This window comes from Ursus americanus, chromosome 17 (genome assembly GCF_024610735.1).
Source record: "Ursus americanus isolate L20-20 chromosome 17, mUrsAme1.1.p, whole genome shotgun sequence".
NCBI classification, from domain to species: Eukaryota; Metazoa; Chordata; class Mammalia; order Carnivora; family Ursidae; genus Ursus; species Ursus americanus.
The window spans coordinates 43,963,194-43,984,767 of NC_142143.1; the positions used below are offsets into that span (position 1 = coordinate 43,963,194).

Consider the following 21,574-nt stretch of genomic DNA (forward strand, 5'->3'; position numbering starts at 1 on the left):
GAGTGCTGGAATCCCCCCAGCAGCCCCCAAGGAGCCATTTCCGCTCTCCCGCCCTGTTCCGTGCCTGGGGCTGACCCTGGAGGCAGCACCCTACTGCTCGCAGTTGGATTCCCAGTGGAAGCCCAGGACAGAGAACTTGGGCACTGGTGCTCCTTCTCTGCTTTGGAAGCTTGTCTCTGGTGGCAGTTGCATGCTTTCTCAACCACGGCCTCCCTTCTCTGTGCCCCTATCCCTGCAGCCTCGGCCTTGGCCATGTTGTTGGTTTCTGCACACCCATCGCTTGCGTGCTCCCGGCCAAGCCCCGCGCAAGTGACTCTTCATTAGCAACGTCTGGGGTGAAATCTACTTCCTGCCAAGACCCTTACTGAGCTACCTTAAAAGGACATACACTTGTTGTAATAGTGATAACAACGAGAATAATAATGATACTATTGCATATTTACTATGTGTCAGGTTTGGTTATGAGTTGTGGGTTTTTGTTTTTGTTTTACATGGATTGTCTCATGGCCGTCACCACAACTCTAAGAGGTAAGTGTTACCAGCAGCCCCATTTTCCTGGTGAGGAGTGAAGTACACAGCATTCAGTGACCTGCTCAAGGTCACTGAATCATCTCAGGAGCTGGGATTCAAACTCAAGCTGACTGACATCAGAGTCCCCAATCTTTTTGCTCAGAACATGTTTGAAATTCTTAAGTAAATAATGAGAGAGCCACTGCACTAGACCCTGGGGTCAGACGATGAAAAAGTTCTGGTCATTTTTAGGTAGGGCACAGTCTACGCTTGGCAGTGCTGAGTGTTGGGTCCTGTAGCAGAGACCGTGCAAAGGGCATCAGCAGAGCAGTGTGGGCTCACGGCAGGAGATCTTGTTCTTACAAGGGCACGAGCAGGGGGCAAGTCAAGAGTGGGGAGGAATCCGACGGGCAGCAGGAACAGGGGAACTAGCCACCATGTGTCAGAGGCCTGGGAACGTGTGGGTGGGAGTCGGCAGATTGTACTAGGAGGTTGGAGTCAGATTTTGAAGGGCGGTGCTGGGAAGTCTAGGCTTGATCTTGAAGGGGGCTAACGAGATTCTTGAAGCAGGGAAGCACCATGATGAGATTTCTATTTGAGAAAGATTCTCTTCAGAGAATGGGATGAATGAGTGGAGACGATGGCGGAAAGGGTGGTTAGGCGGATGATGGTGGTGACCCAGCGAAGTCATTCCGTGGGCCTGTGGCAGAAGAGTGGATGAACTGGAGGTGGCAGAGTTTGGTGAGTGACAGATATGAGGTCTAAGGGGCAGGAGGAATTCAGGGAGACTCGGACACGGAGTCTTCAAGGTCTGTGTCCCGTTCTTCTGGTGTCGTTAGAGGTCAGCCTTTTGTTTTGTGTGTATACGGAAAAAACATATATGTATTTTTGGTGAGAACATTTAAGTTCTATTATATTAGCAAATTCCAATGACATAATACAGTGTTATCAACTATATCAGCCTTTTAAAATGGAACTGACTTTTGGAAAGAGCCAGAACTCCAACTGGGTGAAAAAGGTAATGAAATTAGGTAATGTATTTTTGTTTGACATTTATTAAAATAAAAGTAGAACTTCACAAGCTGATACCAAAATTAAGGAACGGGCAACATATTTAAATTCAGAACAAGATAGTTTTCAAGATAAATTTTTAGGAGAAGATGTTTTGAGGAATGATATTATTTTACAAGGATATAGTCTCTTAAGTGGTAAGAAAAACCTTAGGGGGTCGCCTGGGTGGCTCAGTTGGTTAAGCGCCAATGCTTAATTTTGGCTCAGGTCATGATTTCAGGGTCGTGAGACTGAGCTCCTTGTCGGGCTCTGTGTTCAGTGGGGAGTTTGCTTGGGATTCTCTCTCTCCCTCTGCCCCTCCCCCTCCCCAGTCACTCTCTCTCTCTAAAATAAATAAATAAATCTAAAACAAAAAAACCCAACACTTTAGGGGAAAAAAGGGGTTTTTAACAAAATATACCAGAGTTTAAACATTACATACTGTCATTATGCATCAAAATTACATTGAAATTCAGTTTCAAGATGAAAAAGATCTGTCACAGAAAACAATCCGTTACCAAGTTGTTTTTTTTTTAAATTTATGGTTAATATATGGTATTTTCGCTCATAAAATGAATTAGATACTGTATTTACAATTCTCAGTCATCTGATCAACAGAAGCGTTTTCCAGGGCATCTGTGCTCAAACCTTAGTGCACTTGTTAATATGCAGATTGGACCCACCTGAGAGAGTCTAACTCAGGAGGCAGGTGAGGGCCTGGAGCCTGAATTCTTTACAGTGTCTCCCCCCCCCCCCCCGCCCTTAAGCACTTTGAGACACACACCGAGAACTGTTTACCCAGGAAAAATGAACAGGCAAGAAGAATTGTATGGGCATCCCATTTCTGTGTGGAAAACGATCCCTACCAATTCCAGGCTGCTGACAGAAACACGTTTCGTAGGCAAGTCAACAGCTTGGCCTCCTTCTTCTTTATCCAAGTTCCAGGTCAGAGAGCAGATTGCAAATTTAAGACTTTTGAATATATTCCCGAAAATTATCACGAGCAAGAGATTTGCCTTTTCATAGCATAAATAGGCACAAAGGTCCAACAACACCCGTATACAGCGGAAAGAAAATACTGGGGCAGAAAGCGCTCTGTGTTGGGGAAGGAGCTGGGAGGCAGTACTCACAGAGCTCGGAGGCTAAGCAGCTGCTGGAAAGTGTCACCTTTAATTTCATAGATCTCATTATGCCGCAGGTCTCTGAAACGACAGAGTTCCACAGATTGATTTCAAAGTCACTGGTTTCAAAGATTAGTCTTCAGAGAACTTCTACAGACAGATTACCTGCCCTCAAAGGAACGAGGTGTGACTATCAAGTGACTGATTTAAAAGTTTTTGTTTTGCTTAAAGAAGAACATTTCAATTTATACACTTAAGTGTTGCCTCTCTTTCGAAGCAACGAGTTCCTCTGGGTGGGCGTAAAACTGAGTTCCAAACGCCAGCCTCATTCAATCCCTTGGTGCCTGGTCTGCCTTTTGAGCCTTTCTAGTGTTCTCTGAGGGTCTTTAAGAGAGTCAAATCCTTACCTTTTAAAGACAGATTTGCCTTTTTTTCTCTCTTAATCACCCAAAGGCTTTCAGAGAAAAACGAAGTGGGGAAAAATAGATGGTTAATATCGTTTTGATCAAAACCGAAGTATGACTTTAAAGCAATAAGGCTGTTGTTTTGCGGAGACAATTTTAAGAAAGGAACGTTAAAATGTTTCCTGCATACGTAGCATCAATGGCATCTCGAATATGACAAATACGGCACCCCCTCTAAAGATGCCTATTGTGAAACAAACACGCAACAAACCCAAGTCCCTCCCATATTTACAAATAATACCGCTAGTTGGATATGTAAGTTCAGAAAAATCCCCAAACTCCTCAGCACCAAAGTTCCGTTATAACACCGAATCTGGGGTGGAAAGAGCACAATAAATGCTTTACTCACAGTACAATGCATGGTAAAATAATATTATCTATGTTCCCCAAGTTAATAGCCATCCTACACAGTCACACCTTGTGCGTATGAGAAGGGAAAGCACCAAATGTCTCCCCAGTGAATCACGGGGGCAACAAACCAATGATCCCTGCAAATGTGAGTTTTGGCTCTTGTTTTTTGTTAAGTGACTTTGAGACTTATAGACATACATTTTCTGAAGCTTTTGGCAGACCGAAAAACTGGGTAAATCTTCTAGCAGGTTGTAAGATAGATCTCTGGAAAACAGAAGGTACAAAAGGGAAAATCTGTTACATATTAATCCTAAGGAAACATGCTTTGCTCTCCTTTCCCCTCCAAGATGATATGTCTCCCAAAGGCAGACTCTGAATGTTTCCCCAGTCCTGACACGGAGCAGGTAGTCATAGGCATTATTGGATTAAGCACAGATCCAAACGTTTACTGAAATGTAGCTGTTGTACTTCTTTAATTGATTTAAATAATTTACTTAACGAATTTATTTATATTTTCTTAGTGATGATCTACCATGTTCTAGCTATTATCTTACTGAAATGAGTACAAATTAAATTAAATAATTGTGCCTCTCTAAGAGCTGCTGTATCTCTGCAGCTAAGAGAATCATTGTTGGTTCTTTTCTAATCAACTAAAAAAAAAAAAAACCAACAACAATTCAAAACACAGCACTAACTTTGAAATCAATCACTGCAAGGGGGAAAAATCTAAGAAAGTCTTCAGCCAAAACTCAACAAATTAGAGAATAACAAAAACATCTGGACATATTTATAGTATAATATAACTAATCTAAAACAAGCCACGGTAATTTGCAGAAAGCTTAAAAAAAGAAAGCTGGTAGGTAAAGGAACATAGATACTTAAAAAAAATCTTGTCTCATGTTTAAAAAGTTATCAGCTAATCAACGAACACACTTTCATGCCTGATTCTAATTCTTAAAACCAGATCACCACTACGCAACTGAAAAATCCATAGTTTTCTAAGAGGCTTTTAAATTATTTTGTGCTTGTAATTGAGCACTCCGTTAGACATTTATTGAACGAATGGAATTTATCTAGAAAGACAGCTCATTTACTACACATAATAATGCAGATGAAGCTGTTTGCCAACACAAATTTGTAGTTTATACTAGAGGTTTGAAAGACCAAACCAAAAATGAAAAAACTCCAAACCACACCCCACACCTATGCACAAATGCATCCGGTTAACAAAATGGTGTGTATTTAAAAAAAATAGTGAATGTGATAAAATGGACACACATATCATCACAGCTGATAATAATTTGGTTCACTCGTTTCCACAGACAACAAGGGGAGAAATCTGTATACCTCATAGTGGAGATACAGAAAACCTCCTTCGACTACCTTCTGCCTACTTTCTACCTAATGATTTTCATGGCTAACACTTACCAAGCACTTCTTAACTACAGACACCATGTTTACAGCTTTACCTAAATTATTTCATTTAATCCTTGTGGTCACCTTATGAGGAAGTTACTAATTATCACCAGACAGTGTGAAATAATTTGCTGGTGAAAGATCACCAGCTTCTTAGTGGGGAAAGCCACACACGGTCAAGTAATTCCCCTGGAGCTGAAGAAACTTGGGGGGCAATTTCAACAGTGAAGTTTCCTCATGTAACAGGCACTCTGCGGATGATCAGTCAAAGGAGGGGAGCTCGCAGACCTAGGCTTCCAGAACATAGAGAAGACTGTAGTAGAGTTGAGACCCTGAGTTCTACTCTCAACTTCAACCGATTCTTAAACTTGGTCGATACACGGCCAAAGCATTATGCCTTTTTCAGTCCTCTCCTTAAAGGAGAAGGTACCCGTTCAGCCGATCTTGCAGGGAGTTGTGAAGAACACATCAAAATTAGAGGTTGAAGTGCTTTGAAACTGACAAGCTCCTGTGGTTAGTGTATTTCTGTTCTTTCACACCTTTCAAGTTTCAAATGGAGGAAAGAAGAGCTTGAAGAAAGAATAACGGTCTGAGGGGAGGGAGAAAGATGTTGATTAAGAGCTAACACTGCCTAAGAGTTTACAGGGTTCCAGGTGTGGGTATAAGCATTTGACATGTAGTAACTCACTTAATCTTCATGATGGTCCTCTGGAGGAAGTGGCTGTATCTCTATTTTATAGATTGGGAGATGGAGCCCCAGAAGGAATAAATCACTTCCTCAAGATATCTTGCTGGTATAGAGAGAGACTGGATTTGAACCAGAACCACAGACCCCAGAGCCTTTGCTCTGAACCAATTTGCCAGTCAGCCGCCATTGATGCAGTTCTAGCCCTGGGTGGTTTACTGTTTGCGATGTGACTTAGTGGAGACAGATGCAGTTTAAATACTGGCTGCTTACGTGCTAGTTACAGCATGTGAAATTCTAGTCCTGTCATCGAGCCAGTTTCCTCGAGAAATGAAGATAATTACACCTGGGTGTGGTAGGTGGAATTCTAAGATGGCCCCTAAGATGGCCACCACCTGATATACATGTACTTTCTCCCGGTTATCCAGTCAAACTTCCTGTATTTGAATTTGGACTCTGCTCCTTTCTTGCAGTGTGACTTCGACAAATGTGCTTCGCTTCCCTAATTCTCAGTTTCCTCATCTGTATCTACAACTCAGAGGGCGATGTGGAGTGAAGGAGACTTACTCCATATTCCCTGCCCTTCTACATGGATGGCTGACTCCAATGCTGTCTTGTGTTCGTGCAACCCCATATCACTGAACTACTGAAGTCTGAAGTGGCTAGGGGGCTGGGGTGGGGGAAGGCAGACTCATTTGGCAGACATTCCCATTCTTCCACTTAACATTTGTAGTGTTGCTTGTAGTTCTGCTATGAGGTGAAGCCTGTGGTGGAATTACAGGCATTTGACTGACACAGATGTCTCCCGTGTGAGAACAGAGCCATGACAGGAGACTAAGGGTCCATTCGTTAAGTCTCCACAGTGCAGGAGAGGATGACAGTAGGGTTGGGAGTTGAGGGAGAAGGCTAAAAATGGAAGGTCAAAACAAGGCTCTTCAAACTCCTGTAAACTACTATTCAGAAGGGAAAAGCAGAGGGAAAGAAAAAGCTCCAAGTCACCAGAAATCACATATGCAAACGGTTTAACCGCTAGTTGGAAACATGAGAACGCGGCACCCACAACTATACCGGTAGAATGTTTGGTCGCCTTTATCAAGGTTTGTATGGGTCCGATAACTTAATTTTTTATTTTGGCATCCACATTGGGTTTTTGATCCATTATGCAACTTTTTTCTGCTCTGCAAAGCCTCGAAGGGGGAAATGAAGTTATCTAGGCTTGTTCATAGCCCTTTTCTCACAAGAAATGTGTGCCAGTTGAGACTCTAACGGGGACTGACTGGAACTTGGGAACAAAGGGTGCGCTGCCACCATTACTGGGGTCACATCAGAGAACCACTTCCCCGCCCTGTTGGAGCCCAGCAAGGAAAGAACCTTCTTCCCTTTTCAAGGATTATTGAAAGAACGCCTGCCATTTCGCTCCTAAATGGAGGTTGCCTATCTACACAACGTCGCTGCCTTCCTGATACGCACAGCACTTGCAGATCAGGTAGCTGGTCACAGGCGGTTTGAGGAAGAGATGAGATCTGGGCTCCAGTTAAAGTCCTGTTGAAACACAAGCCAGGCATAATTCTTTTATTCCGGAATCACACAGTGACATATTTTTATTCACTGACTTTAAGACTGGTCAGGCTTCAAGGGCAGTGAACGTTCTGGGCCAAGTCAAGAGCTTAATCAAGTACTTACAGACTCTCGAGGCTCGCAGTTCCAGTTAAATCAGGAAACTCAGTAATTTGTGAGGCGCCATTCAGAGTCCTAGAAGGAGGGGTACATGAGTACTACTGGAAGAAGATTCCAGAAAGGGGTAATTTTAGCGCCATTTTCAAAGCACTTTAACTTAAAATATTCATTTGGTTTTTACAGTACCCCTGCAAGGGGGAAGCCATCCGTAAGAGAAAAACCTACAGCGTTCTTAGTTCGGGTAAATGTTGAAAAGCAGATCTTCCAACAAGCTGGATGGGGTTGTCATAGAAATGTCTGAAAGAAATCCAAACACCAATGTCTTAGTATAAAAGGTGAACGACAAACGAATACCTGTTCAAAATGTCAACAGACACATTAAATGAATTAATCTTGGTTGTACTATATTGTATAACATTCCTGATTACTTGGTAAAACACAAAAGTGTTTTAACTCATGACAAGACTTTTTCTAAAAAAGATTTTATTTATTTATTTGTCAGAGAGAGAGAGAGAGTGAGGGAGCAGGGGGAGAGGAAGGCAGAGGGAGAAGCAGACTCCCTGCTGAGCAAGGAGCCCGACGTGGGGCTCGATCCCACGACCCCGGGATCATGACCTGAGCCGAAGGCAGATGCTTAACCGGCCAAGCCACCCAGGTGCCCCATGAGGAGACTTTTGGTAAGAAATCCATACTATATAAAAATGAAAATTTCTGACAGCAAGGCAGATATAAGTGACAGTTACGAAGGAGAAAAGCAAGTGAACAGACTGTAGCTATACCTAAAAATCTTTCTCTGCCTCCAACATCTGCGGCATACCCATCAAAGTGGCAAAAAGGTAACTCAAGGTGCTTGCAACCGTATCATTCAATAAAGAAAGATGAAGTTCTATAGATTCACATGAAGGTTGGATCCTCGGGTCAGATCTTATCATAACATACACGAAGGACTCTTCAAATTATTTGAGAGGAAATTTGCTATTCTGCTTTTCTGGTAACAGTAGATTTCTAAGACATTAATTACTGCTTTAAAAGGCAAGGCATTATTAGAACTTAAATATTTTGTTTCACAGATGTTTTCAATGTGATGGTATTTGAACTGTCTGGTCAATGACGCCCTACAAATAGTTCTTAGCGGAGAAGACATCCTAGTTCAACGAAATTCAACAAATATTTATTGGTGTCCACTGTGTTCAAAGTACGAGGGTAGGTACTGTGGGAATTTACAGACGGAGTCATTAAGGAAGCCGTCGTTAAGTATCTACCACGTGCCTGACATTATTCTAGATTCTGGGAGTTTGAAGAAGATAAAAAGTCCCTGCCCTAAAGAGGCTTGGAATCAGTAGGGATAGAACAAGTAAGAAACGGCATCACACTTCCTGGTGGATAAAGCGCTTTCATGTACAAAGCTCAGTTGATCCCCTCAACAACCTTGTAAGATCCACAGCACAGACACTTAGATACTTTTAATCTTATTTTTGGAGGAGGAAACTAAGGCTCAGATACTTTGGCAAGTTCAGTACCTCCCAGAGCTTTACTTTTCTAATTTGTTAAACTGGGCTAATAAATCTGAGTTGTAGGGTTTGTGTACAAATTAAAAGAGCTCATGCTTGTGTAACATCTGGCTTGGACCTGGGTTCGACTTGTCACCCAACAAGCCCAAGTCCCCTTGTGTCCTCCTGCCCTCTGCCCTCTTCCCTTGGATTAGATCGTCGATAAGAGAAAGAGCTAGGGGCGCCTGGGTGGCACAGCGGTTAAGCGTCCGCCTTCGGCTCAGGGCGTGATCCCGGCGTTCTGGGATCGAGCCCCACATCAGGCTCCTCCGACATGAGCCTGCTTCCTCCTCTCCCACTCCCCCTGCTTGTGTTCCCTCTCTCGCTGGCTGTCTCTATCTCTGTTGAATGAATAAATAAATAAAATCTTAAAAAAAGAGAAAGAGCTAGAGCTAGAATATAGGTCTTATGATTAAAAATAGAGTTTTTCTCATAATATCACACTGTCCCTTATCTATATCATATGCTTGTATGTATATCATTGTGTTCACACACATATATGTACATAGGCACACCGGGCAGATATGAATATCCATGCTTGTGTATGTAAGTTTCACAAATAAAGAGTTATAGGGTTCTCAGGAAAGAGTTTTCTTGTGAGATCAAGAAAAACTTCATGTAATGTCATTTAGACTTTCAATAAGCATCGTGAGGGGATGGACTCATCAGAGCAAAGGAAAGAAAGAGTTTTGTTCTATGATACACTTAGTCGATCTGGGTTATGGCATCGGGTAATTGAGGAGAGCTGTGGAGAACTGGTCAGGAGACGAGACAAGAGACGATCCTGAATCTCGGTATGTTCCCCAGCAGGAGGGTGACAAGAAGGACGTTGTGATCGGCAAGACGGTTGAGGTAGTGGCTAGCAGAGGCTGGTGGCAGTGGGCTTGCGAAGCAGTTATATAGAGGACGGGGACCACCGAGGGAGAAATGGAGACTGGGTAGCCGATGGGACAGGGGAAGCATTCACAGAAACCGGGAACTGGGGGTGTGCCAGGCAGTGGCAGTGACCGACGAGAGAGAAACAGGCAGAGAAACAAGGAAAGGAGAGTTTCAGGGAGAAAATAGTGAACGCCTAAGCTACTGGATAGAAGCACTAATAAATTCGGGGGGGCTGTTAGTCCTTTCTCAAGTGGTATTAGCATATCAAAAGAGCGATTAAAAAAAAAACCCAAACCCAGTCTTGCGGCTGTAAAGAAAAAGAAGCAAAGGCCAAGCAATTTGCCAACTTTTAATATGTAAATACTCTCTAATGAGGCCTAATGTTTATTGGCAATAAACTTTAAAACACTTAGTTTGCCAACATACTGTCAGACTATTTCAGAAACGATGAATGGTATTTTTTTTTTTTTCCAGTTGTCAGGGCTAATTGGGATTCCAGTTCATTTGTGACAGATACTACACGGGTCCAGAAAGCCTCTTAATAAATTGGCACAGGATGAATATCTGCCAAGAAATGCCCCTACAGTCATGTTCTACAGTTGTCCTCACTCTCCTCCTGCAGATTCGAGTCCCCTCCTGCAGGACCTCAGGCCAGTACTATGCCCCCAGCCCGCCAGGTCTTTTAACGAAGAACCATCCTAACACTTGTTTCCATCTTCCTGTGCGTCTACACGTGATCAATCTTCTGTCTGTGCTAAATGTGGAACATGTAACTAATCATATGCCGAGCAGTAATGCTATTTTGTGCTTTTATGGTATATAAACCCTCTTATACACCTTTTAGAATATATGCAACTTTCTAGATTACAATCGAACTTATAATTGTATAAATGTGACTCAGTGCTTGGGCTTGATAATAAATAGGTACAGAAAGCCAGCATAACACAGTATCCCCCCAAACGCCCACCATCAATGGAGTCTATTGCTGTAAAGGACTCCTACTTGATTATAATAATTTATAGGGGCACCTGGGTGGCGTGGTCAGTTCAGGGTCCGACTCTCAGATTCAGCTCAGGTCTGATCTCAGGGTCTTGAGAACAAACCCTGCATCAGGCTCTGCACTCAGTGTGGAGTCTGCTTGAGTTCCTCTCTCCCTCTTGCTCTGCTCCTCCCACCCCTGCACGCAATTTCTCTCTCACTGAAATAAATAAATCTTCAAAAAAATAATTAATATTTCTAGTATACTTGGGTTCAAGTTCTGAATGACCAGGTGACCTTGACAATGATTCTCTAAAAATCAGTTTTATTCCTTAGAAAATAGAGATAAGCAAAAGTATGTCACAAGATTATTGTGAAGTGAGACAAGGCCTCTGAAGATATGATGGCATAATGCCATGCACACTTGTAGGTTCTAGAAAAAAAGAATCTTTTATGTTATTTCAGCATTCAGCTAAAACCTGGCCAAACATCTCTACCTATGCTTCTCTGTAAAGAATCTTATATTGACAAAGACAAAACTTGGGAATATATAGGACATTCATTTTCTTATATTTGAAAGTGTAATACGTATTACATCTCAGGATGGAATAATAGAAAAACAACCATGGCGACTTACATTGTAATAAGAGAAGGATTGCCTACAAATGCTTTCTCGGGTATTGACTTGATATTGTTGCTGTGAAATCCTCTAGAAAGAGAGGGAAACATTTTTTTAAGAAAATAACCTGTAAGGTAACATTATGTAATAGTACCCCTTCCTTGGCAATGATCAACATCTTTGCTAACCAGGGGATAAGGTTAAATTCTTCTATGCATTTTGAAGCTTACGCGCTCTCTAGGAGAAAAAGAAATCACAAAGTGTCATCCTGAAAGAGGAATAGAGAATCTGAAAATAACAGTCATGCTTAACGGAAGGAAGCTTACAATCTAATGTTATAAAAAGAAAATCCATCTGTTAATATCCAACAGAACACCACCGTATAACGACCTGACACAGAGGGAACCATCTTTGGAGAGAGGATTATAATCACTCCTCCTGACCCCATTTGAAGCGAGAAGAAGAGAAAATTGACTTAAGCCGCTGTGAAGTAGAGATTTAAGTAATCTCCTTAGGAGGACAAGATTTCCTGAGCTGAAGGAAGGTAGTCAGTGAGTCTGTAATAACAAATGGATTCTCCTCCGCTCGTGCTGTTGTCTGAATGGTGGAGGGGCAGAGTCAATGCTCTCTGGGTCCCGTGTGGGTCCATGTGGGCCGGCGGCTGGATGAGGTGAGCAGCAGTCTTCGGGTTGCCTGACCAGAGACCATGAGGATCTCCCAGTTAAGCCACACGTGGGGGCTCCTGAGGGAGAACCCTCCTAAAGTCTTGTGCTTCCAAACAAGCCCCGTTGCCTACCTCCTTTAGCTGAGTGTCTCATTTCTCTTGGCTAAGAGAATAGGCTCTGTGTTTATTTTCCTTTCTGAGTCTTGGAACATTCCTTACGTACGTTATTCATATTTTTAGGTACAAAGGAAAGCTAATTGAATTACAGTATATAAAAGACAATGTATGCAACCTCAGAGCTGAAAGTCAGCTTTACTTTAGTAAAATCGTGGGTTTTTAAAAATTAAATATGATTCACGAACTACTTAAAGAATGTGAAATGATGTATGCAAAAACATCACGCACAGTCTGAGGCACATGCATTTTATTTCTCTAGTCCTAGACTTACATGACCTAGAAAAGTTTGTTCTTCAAAATGCTCAGCAAATAACGGAATTCCGTGACAATTTCTATAAATGTATGAAGTGTATAGATGTTGGGGGAATATAGCTTAGGAAAAGAGTATGATTTAGAGAACTATGTATATTTTTTCTCATATACATATCTTAGAGAAATCCATTCTAAATTTTAAAAAGATTATCTAATGTTTGTGGTGACAGAATAAATTAAAATATATTTCAAGTGTACTTAGCCATTATTTGTGCAAACTTTCAAAAATTTCTAGTCAGTCACACTATGTATAATAATCAAACGTATTTTAAAGTGAATTCACGAAGAAGAGAGTTCTCCCATTAAATTTGTCCTAAATACTTACAGTTCTTTAAGGTTGGAGAGTGTCCTGATGGCAGTGGGGAACTCATCGAGATTATTATAATTTAAATCCCTGAAAAGAGGTAAATAGTATTTTCAGTTTTTCATGTAAAATTTCCTATATACTACATTTACAGAGAAAATGAATATGCTATTCCAACGGGCCAGGGTCACCGACCAAAATTCTCCTTCCTTCTCTTCACGGAGAGAGATTTTCGTGGCTTGCTGACCACCATCATTCCACCAATATCTGCGTTAACGTGGTCATTAGACTGCTCGTGAGGAATGTCAGAGTCAAGTCTCAACGGCACTGAGGTATTGAAAACCAGGGAGGGGACAGAGAGCTGTGTTAATGTGCAAGTGGGAGGGACACTGGGCTGGTTTGTTGGTGGCTTGGCCAAGTAGCTCTTCACCTGAAGCTGGCTCACCTAGCTGTCAGCTGGTGTGTGGGCTCCTCCTGGCTCCTGAATCACATCTCCCCTCTTGTTCCCACCTTCACACTCTGACGCTTCCCCCTGCTTCTCAGAGTCTCGCCTGAGGGGCATCTTGGAGAGCGGCTGCGCCCCCGACTCCTGTAGGGTGCGTGGGATTCTCCCCGCCTCGGTCCGGGATGACAGACGGCCTGCTTCTGGAGGGCTGCAGGCGGTACGGGGCACTCTCAGGGAGCGCCTCAGGTCTAGAGTTTCTTCAGGGTCACAAATAATGATTCAGACCAGAAGTATGTTTTCCTCGGTCTGTGAGGCAAAGCTCCACGTTACCCTTCACGCACAGAGATGGCAGGGCCAAACCATTTCAACTCATTCATTTCTCTATCTGTTATGACACAAATGGCTTTTCAATTCCATTACTCAGACTAAGTCCACCTTATATCTACGACTTCGTATGAAAAAGTAATTGCCTCCTAGTCTCGGGGAATGGCAGATTTCCCAGATGACGCAGAAAAACCTTTTGGTCAGGCAGTCAGATGTGGTTAGATCTTCCTCTATGGAGAAGAATTGCTTTTTAATTTTAAGAGAGATAATTTGACCGAGTTAAACATGAATCAGGATTCCTACTTGTCTGGCACAAACCATCCTTAAGCTATACTGCAGGCAGGAAACTCGTGTCTTGTGTGGACATAAATTTTCTTCCTGTTTGTAAATCTCTCCAGATGCTGTGTTTTGATTAAACGGAGGATTGGGTCCTTATAAATTACTTGGGTTTCTAGTGAGGGAAAGGAAGAGTTGAGAGTAACCAATTTACTGATCCTCTGTAGCCCTGGGCAAGGCCAGGGGAGGGTGAGGCACAATGAGACTCTTATGAATTTGCCCTGAAATGTCTGACTCTATGGTATTTACATGAAATCCTGGGTCTTCATCTCAAACATGGGAAAGAAAAAAAAAAAAGAATGAAAAACTATTTACGGAAATACCCTTCAAAGCCAATGTTGTTTTTTGTTCCTCTTGTGTTGGAAAGGACTGGAAGGTGCTTTCCGTTCCTAAGATCCCAAGCCCAGCCCTGTGTAGATAAGGGAGAAGTTCTAATTTTCCCGAGCAGCTCCTAAGAATAGCTTGCTTATACCATCAAGTTGACTTCAAAGTTCTGCCTGGATAAGTTCCGCTTTGGCGTCTCCTTAGGGGGATGATTCCTCCCTTTTAAGAGGAAACACAGAGTGACGGAGTAACCCGGGAAGCAGAGCTGGGAGTGCTCGCTGACCTGAGCCACCAACAACAGATGGTCCGTCAGGAAATCGTCAGACTCAGACCTGATTAGAAGCTAAACTGACCATGTAAAAATGCTAAGCTCTGGGTGCAAATGAATAATAGCTCCAAGGCCACGGGAGAGGTGGTCTTCGCTCAGAGCCACCACTGTAGATTCAGTGGCCCTGTATGGCTTATTTTTCTTGAGTATTAAAAATATGGGGGTGAGGGAGCCACAGCTGGAACCCCACAACACTCAGGACCCCCACACCCTCATTATACCTCTCTCGCTCATCTAGGGCAGTGAAGAGCAGCTCCTCCCTTGAAACGGCTGGGGCCTGGGGAGGCCCATGAGAGCAGGAGAGCTCTTCTCGTCATGGCTCTGGGAAAGACTCTGGGCGGTCAGCTGGCTGGACTCTATTTTTATTATAGGTACCAATTCAGATCTGAGCTCTTGACCTATTCTTTGGAAGCACTGTACGCTGGTAAACCTGGATTTCACAGTCAAACTAGAGAAGAAGCAAATCCCAGATGCTACTGCCTGGATATGTCATGTTGGTAACGTAACTTAAACCTGACTAGAGCTTACGGTGGGATGGTGACAGGGGCTCTCATAGGATGGGTGTAGGATTAAGAAACCATGTATGCCGAGTAGTGCAGTATTTGGGTAGAAACCTACCCAATAAATGGTAGCTAGTATTACTTTTTAGTTTTTCGAATCGCTTTAGTGTGAACCTTTGTTGTTTGCTAATGGGACACCTGTTCATCTCAGATTAGAGAGTCCAGCATTTGCCTGGTCGGTATCCTCCCATTGGATGGGGGGAAGGGGCAGGAGGTACGGCAGACCAGACTCATGAATAGTGAGCCTGAGTGACAGTATAGAATGGATCCCTGACACAGAGTACACATTCCTAAGCAAACAGTCGCTGCTCAGTAGAGAACATCTCATTTAGCTTATAATGATTCTAACTAATCTACCACTCTTGTTAGATGAAAATAAAATCTCAGTGTTATTAGCTCTGTGTGTGTGTGTGTGTGTGTGTGTGTGTGTGTGTGTGTGTGTAAAATAAAGCCATCGTAAATATCTGTTTAAAGCTCAGGCAATTAACCAAACCAAACAGCAAGTTTGACTTTAAGGCTATTTTGATTCCTTCAGAATACTCATGAAAACACTGAAGAAAGGGAAACAAATAAAAGGTCAACTCACAAAGTCTCTAGGCTGTGGAGCCCATCAAAGCATTTCTTTCCCAGGGAGTGAATTCTATTGTTATGGAGATGCCTGCAGGAGAACATTACAGACAGTCATGAAGGCACACTGCTCAGGGAAACTTCGGCACAGCATCTGATTGCATAAACCCAAGACACTGAAAGAATGTGCTAATTATATATAAGAAATGCCTTGTTTAACTTTTTTTTTTTCAAGGCTATATGACCCATCCACTCTCACCCTAGATGATTCTATACCAATGGGTTTGAGATATCAGGGAGTGTGTAATCATAGAGGCAACATGAGTGATAAAAGTAAATTTAGGTTGTTAAGCTAGCTTTCGAAGGTAGGATGCTAAGCAGATTCTGGCCATCATTGACAAAGGAAGGATGGAGGGAGGGTCCTAGTGTACTACGCACATTTTCTATTAAAGCTGCTGGCTTATAATGGCTACGTTCCCAGGGTGGGAACACAGGTTAAGAGGCAACAACAATTTTAGCCACAGAGAATGGTGATCATATTTTTTTGGCTGCCCAAGGAGGTTAGTTATCTTGACGTAGTATTAACATGTATAATTATCATCTTTGGCTCAATGGTAATTCAGTTAAGTCAGGGCCAATGAGAACAGCTGTGTATAGAACTGAAAACTGGACCAAGTCCCAAGGGATTTTTGGAAAATGGCTTCAGGAGAAGAGGGTGAAAAAGAATAGCTGGGTCTCTGGAAATCCATTCCCTTAGGCAGAGGAAAAAATTAAAGCACACACCCATCTTCTGGTGGGTCAGTGGTATCATCTTTATATGCGTGAGTCAGTAGAGAAATCTGTCAATATCACCCGACTGAGGTTTTGTTTATTTGTTTTTGCAAAGATTTTATTTATTTATTTATTTATTTATTTATTTATTTATTTATTTAATTTGAGAGAGAGTGAGAGAGTGAGAGCAGGTGAGCAGGGGAGGAGAAGGAGAGGGAGGGGAAAAGAGTCTCGAGCAGACTGTGTGTGGAGCTGAGTGCAGAACCAGACCTGGGGCTCGATCCCACGACCCCAAGATCTTGACCTGAGCCGAAATCAAGAGTTGGGCACTCAACAGACTGAGCCACACAGGCGCCCCAACTATGGTGTTTATTCTAATAAATCTATGTCGGTTTCATGTGAGATTTTTGTGACATTTATTGAAGATCTTGTACATGCAACACATGGGGGAAGGGGATTGAGGGGAACCTAAAAAGATGGATAGGATGCTGGCCAGCCCTCCAAGGAAGATATACTATAATACGAGAGAGATGGGTCATCAAGAAAATTGGAATAATTGAAGGCTGTGGTGGGCCTGTGGGCGGGCACGGAGCAAAGGGAGAAACAGGGCAGGAGAAGCCTTCCTCAAGGTTCCTCTGCAAACGCTTCTCCCAGCCTTTCAAGCAGCTGCTTTTTCCTTTATCAGCCTTGACTGACCATTATATTATACACAAGGGGCATATAGCTACACTCTTAAAGGAGACGGATTAGTTTTCAAACGATTACTTGAGAAGCATTTTGATTTACTTAAAATAATGAAATCTAGAGCCATCGGGAAAAAAGCCACACAAATGCACGCTCTCTCTCAATGGTTTGTCCTTACTTCTCTTGCCTTGGTAGGGGTTCAAAAATATTTATTAAATAATAAGGGCATATTCCACTTTGACCTGAATTATAAATTATTATCAGAAATGAGGAATTTGTATTCGCTTCAGTCACTGGACTACCTGTACAGTCTGACGGTTGCCTGAATATACACGGGCTTCCCTATGACAGAGGTCATAGTCTATCTTCGAATGCCTCGCGGTGCTTGGCACTTTATTTGACAGAGAGAGACAGCAAGAGAGGGAACACAAGCAAGGGGAGTGGGAGAGGGAGAAGCAGGCTTCTTGCTGAGCAAGGAGCCTGATCAGGGACTTGATCCCAGGACCCTGGGATCATGACCTGAGCCGAAGGCAGATGCTCAAAGGCTGAGCCACCCCGGGGCGCCCTTGAATGTGGCTGAATTCTTTAACACAAGTAGAACATTCGAGAGTCACTTTGGGGAGGAGCTCGGGGGTTTTCCTCCCTGAAAATGTCCCTATTCAAGGTTTGAAGGGCCAGCACTTGAAGGCCAGCAACGTCCTGCAGTGAAAATTTAGAAAGTGTAAAGAGAGAGAGAAAATCAAACTTACAGAACTACCAAGCTGGAGAGGTTTCCAAATGCATAGTCTGGTATGTGGTGTATTTTGTTCAGGGCCAAGGTCATGGCCTGCAGCGCTGATAAACTTCTGAAAGCCTGGACAGGGATTTCTGTCAAGGCGTTGTCATCTAGCCACAAGTGCCTCAGGGAATGCAGGCCACTGAAACAGCTGGGCGGCACGTAGCTGATGTGGTTGGCATCCAGCCGCCTGGGGAAGAAAGCAAACAAGGATGGTAAAGAGGGCAAAGCCCAGGCAGGAGATCAGGCCTTGCAGGAAAACTCTCGATATGCTGACAAACAGGCATGAAGCCGGGCTCAGGGCCCTCAGAGTGCCCAGGCATCCGGAACATCTTCCTCGCTCGTGAGTAGAACCATGGCTTCTTAGGTCCAGCTGGCCATTGAAATTCCACAGAGCTATGATTCCCTTCCAGGCTTGTGGGTAACACACCTCCATGCACAGAAGTGGCCTCCCCCGAAGTACGAAGCTTCAGCGTGATGATCTTTCGGTTTTCCCCTCTGGCACCCTTTCTCTTCCCCCTCACCCCAAGCCAAATACATGCCTCTTTCCTCCTTTTTTTTATTTGAGAGAGAGACAGAGAGAGAGCATGAGCAGGGGGAGGGGGAGAGGGAGAGGGACAAGCAGCCCCCCCTCAACCCCCTCCCCCACTGTCTGCTGAGTGTGGAGTCAGTAGCGGGGCTCGATCCCAGGACCCTGGGATCATGACCTGAGCTGAAGTCAGATGCTTAACCGCCTGAGCCACCCAGGTGCCCCCACACCTTTGCTTTCTCTGGACTGTTCTGAACCTACAAAACCTACTCTTCCACCAATTTGCTCACTGAGCTCTGGGAAAAGATCTCGGTATTTGAAAGGAACTGAGTCATTTTAAAGGCTGTTAGAGATACGCCTCAGGGAGAGGAGAGGCGGCCCCTCCCTTTGTCTCAGTACAGTGCTGATAAAAAGCCTAAAAACTGCAGGCTTTCTTGCTCATCTAACCATTTGCACTGGGCAGATATTTGTTTTTCCTGACATTTTAAACAAATAATAAAATTAGCATCTTTCCCAGCTTTTGCTTCTTTCCTCCACACACCCTTTTTTTTTTTTTTTGTTAAGTGGGGAAATACATCTAAATATAGGTCCGGGTTATGAGACGTTGCCACTTCGGAGCCAGCAGAGGGAGTGCAATGCACTTATTTCGCCCCGTCCCACAGAAACAGTGGCTGCAGTGACGAGGCCTGAACTGTCCTTAGTGGAAATTGCAGTTTTCCGTAAGGTGCACGAACGACAGAACCCCCAGCACCCGGCTATACTTCCGATGGCCCTCGCTCCTTTTCCAGTCTGTTCTTAAGGCTCATTTGTTTGCATTTTCAAAGCCAGGATTTAAAAAAAGAAGGGTTGCACTTTAAGAGGTCCCTGTCTGAGGAAGGATTAGAAAATCACGAGTGGATTTTGGAAAATGTTTTAGGAAGCATGGAAGACTAAACAGATGCAGGAAGTGCACCAGGGGCATGGAATCAACCCTTTCCAACCAAATGTAAACAATTTAGAAATAGAATTCTCTGCGGTTCGGGCGCTAATTAATCTCTTTGGAAAGCAGCTTTCTGGCTTTTGGTCACAGTATGTCACTTCACCTGTCCTCTGGCTCCTACTTCTATTGACTGAATGGGGACAAGTGATGCCTTCAAGGCCCAGGACCAGGTTTTGATAATAACTGAGATAAGGTCACTTGGAACGAATTTTAGGAGTTTGGTGTCTGAGCCACTCACAATTAAATGTCCAGCAGGGCGACAATTTTTGTAGGCAGCAGAAACACAGATTGGGACTATCTCAAGGTTCTGTCAATCAACGGAACCGGCAATGCTTAGGAAAGCTCGGCGCTGCCTCTTTCCTGCTGTGCCAGTGATCCCACGTTCGGCCCAGGTTCCAATGCGGTGTAACTTCATCAGGGGCGAGGAGCTCATGGTTTTCCCGTGACCAGAAGTGAAGCCCGTGCGTCAACTCTCCTTAACGACGGCACGGGTTAAAGAATGAAGACTTTATTTAAGTAATATGAACTTCCCGTTTGAGGTGACACATTGTGTGATTAGTGCCAGTTGCTTATGTAATAAAACAACACGGGGGTTCTAAGGGTCCTGAAGATGACTCATCCTCAACGGTACACACGCTGGAGCCCGTGTACAGAAGAGGCTCTCTCAGCACTGAGGCCGACGCTCGTCTTCTTTGATACCTAAGTTCCCGCTAATGTCACTGCTGGGTCTTGAAGTGACCTTGGTCTGTTTTCAATGTTAATAAATCCATTTCTCTGGATAAATGAATTTATGAAAAAAAGTAATTTATGATTTATGATTCCGGAATCACTTTTTTTTTGTCCTGGAAAAAAGAAGGTAACCTGCCCTCCACACAATTTGCTGTCTGAAGTGAAATGAGTAAGACAGGGCACTTCTGCATAGTCCTATCTCTTCCTACCCTAATACCCCAGACCCCACGCTTGGGTATCCTGAGCATGGCACTAAAACGCGTCTCTGCCTCGATGGTTCCCTCATCTAAGAAGCTCCTGATAAACCGGACTCGCTCTAAACGCAGTATTCTTTAGTCCACATCCACCTGCCTCAGTGGTCCAAACCTAACTCAGAGAGTGGAATATTGTTCACAGTCAGAGGCTTTATCTGACTTAACAGAATATCGGAAGGCTAAACCGGAGGATGGAAGTAATTATCCAGCCACTCGGACAGGTGGCTCCCACAGAACAAGGTTAAGACTGTGGACAAAGCAGCTGGCAGGGGACAAGTTGTGCCTATTCAGTGAGTAAACAAAGAGCTCATATTGTGTCAATCCAGTCTTTTGGGGCAGCTGGGCATTTTCTACTCACAGGCTTGGAAAAGGCAATATTTAAGTAGTGGTGTGTAAGAAAAACATCACTACAGCGTACACACATGAAAATGCGGTTCTAGGGGCGCCTGGGTGGCGCAGTCGTTAAGCATCTGCCTTCGGCTCAGGGCGTGATCCCGGCGTTATGGGATCGAGCCCCACATCAGGCTCCTCCGCTGGGAGCCTGCTTCTTCCTCTCCCACTCGCCCTGCCTGTGTTCCCTCTCTCGGTGGCTGTTTCTCTCTGTCAAATTAATAAATAAAATCTTAAAAAAAAAAAAAAAGAAAATGCGGTTCTAGAATATTATCAGGGACAACAAAAATAACCACGTTATGTGGTTCCACTTTTTTAACTGTTTGTTATCATTTCTATTGCATACCAAGTCACAAAGGGCGCGTGCCCATGCTTGTGCGCACGTGTGCGTGTGCGCGTGTGTGTAGGCAGCTTAGAATCTGAATTAGTGCAGAGATTTGGGACGAGAAATGTCAGGTCCAAGTCAGTATATAGTAGCTGTGTGACCATGGCCAAGTCAACAGACCTCAGCCTTCACACCTGTAAAATGGGGGTAACACTTCTCTATTTTATAAGATTGTTTTACGATACGATTAAAGGAATGAATATAACAAACTATAAATCACCTTCATGATTTAAAATTATTATTACTTGAGGCTGGTTAACAGTTTGTATTTTTGTTTTTTTTTGACTTTCAGAAAAAAAGAAGTAAACTCAAACTTCGCCTGAGTCAAAAGTTGGCTAAAAGGAGTACTACGTTGTCGGTGAATTGTGGTTCTGAAAAATGCTACTTCTTCCATCCCTCACGACAGAAATAACTAAGAGGTGCCTGCAGTTAGACTG

General features: G+C 43.5%; 1 protein-coding gene across 1 annotated transcript in view; it reads right to left on the reverse strand.

The window, feature by feature from the left end:
* LGR5 (leucine rich repeat containing G protein-coupled receptor 5) overlaps positions 1–21,574 on the reverse strand; it is a 124,765-nt gene that overhangs the window by 10,659 nt on the left and 92,532 nt on the right. The window contains exons 5-13 of the mRNA XM_045789577.2: positions 17,846–18,061; positions 15,661–15,732; positions 12,779–12,847; positions 11,319–11,390; positions 7,500–7,571; positions 7,281–7,349; positions 7,068–7,139; positions 3,695–3,760; positions 2,691–2,762 (exon numbers count right to left, since the gene is read on the reverse strand). Of these exons, the coding sequence (XP_045645533.1) occupies positions 2,691–2,762; positions 3,695–3,760; positions 7,068–7,139; positions 7,281–7,349; positions 7,500–7,571; positions 11,319–11,390; positions 12,779–12,847; positions 15,661–15,732; positions 17,846–18,061 (780 nt within the window). The remainder of the gene's footprint in view (positions 1–2,690; positions 2,763–3,694; positions 3,761–7,067; positions 7,140–7,280; positions 7,350–7,499; positions 7,572–11,318; positions 11,391–12,778; positions 12,848–15,660; positions 15,733–17,845; positions 18,062–21,574) is intronic.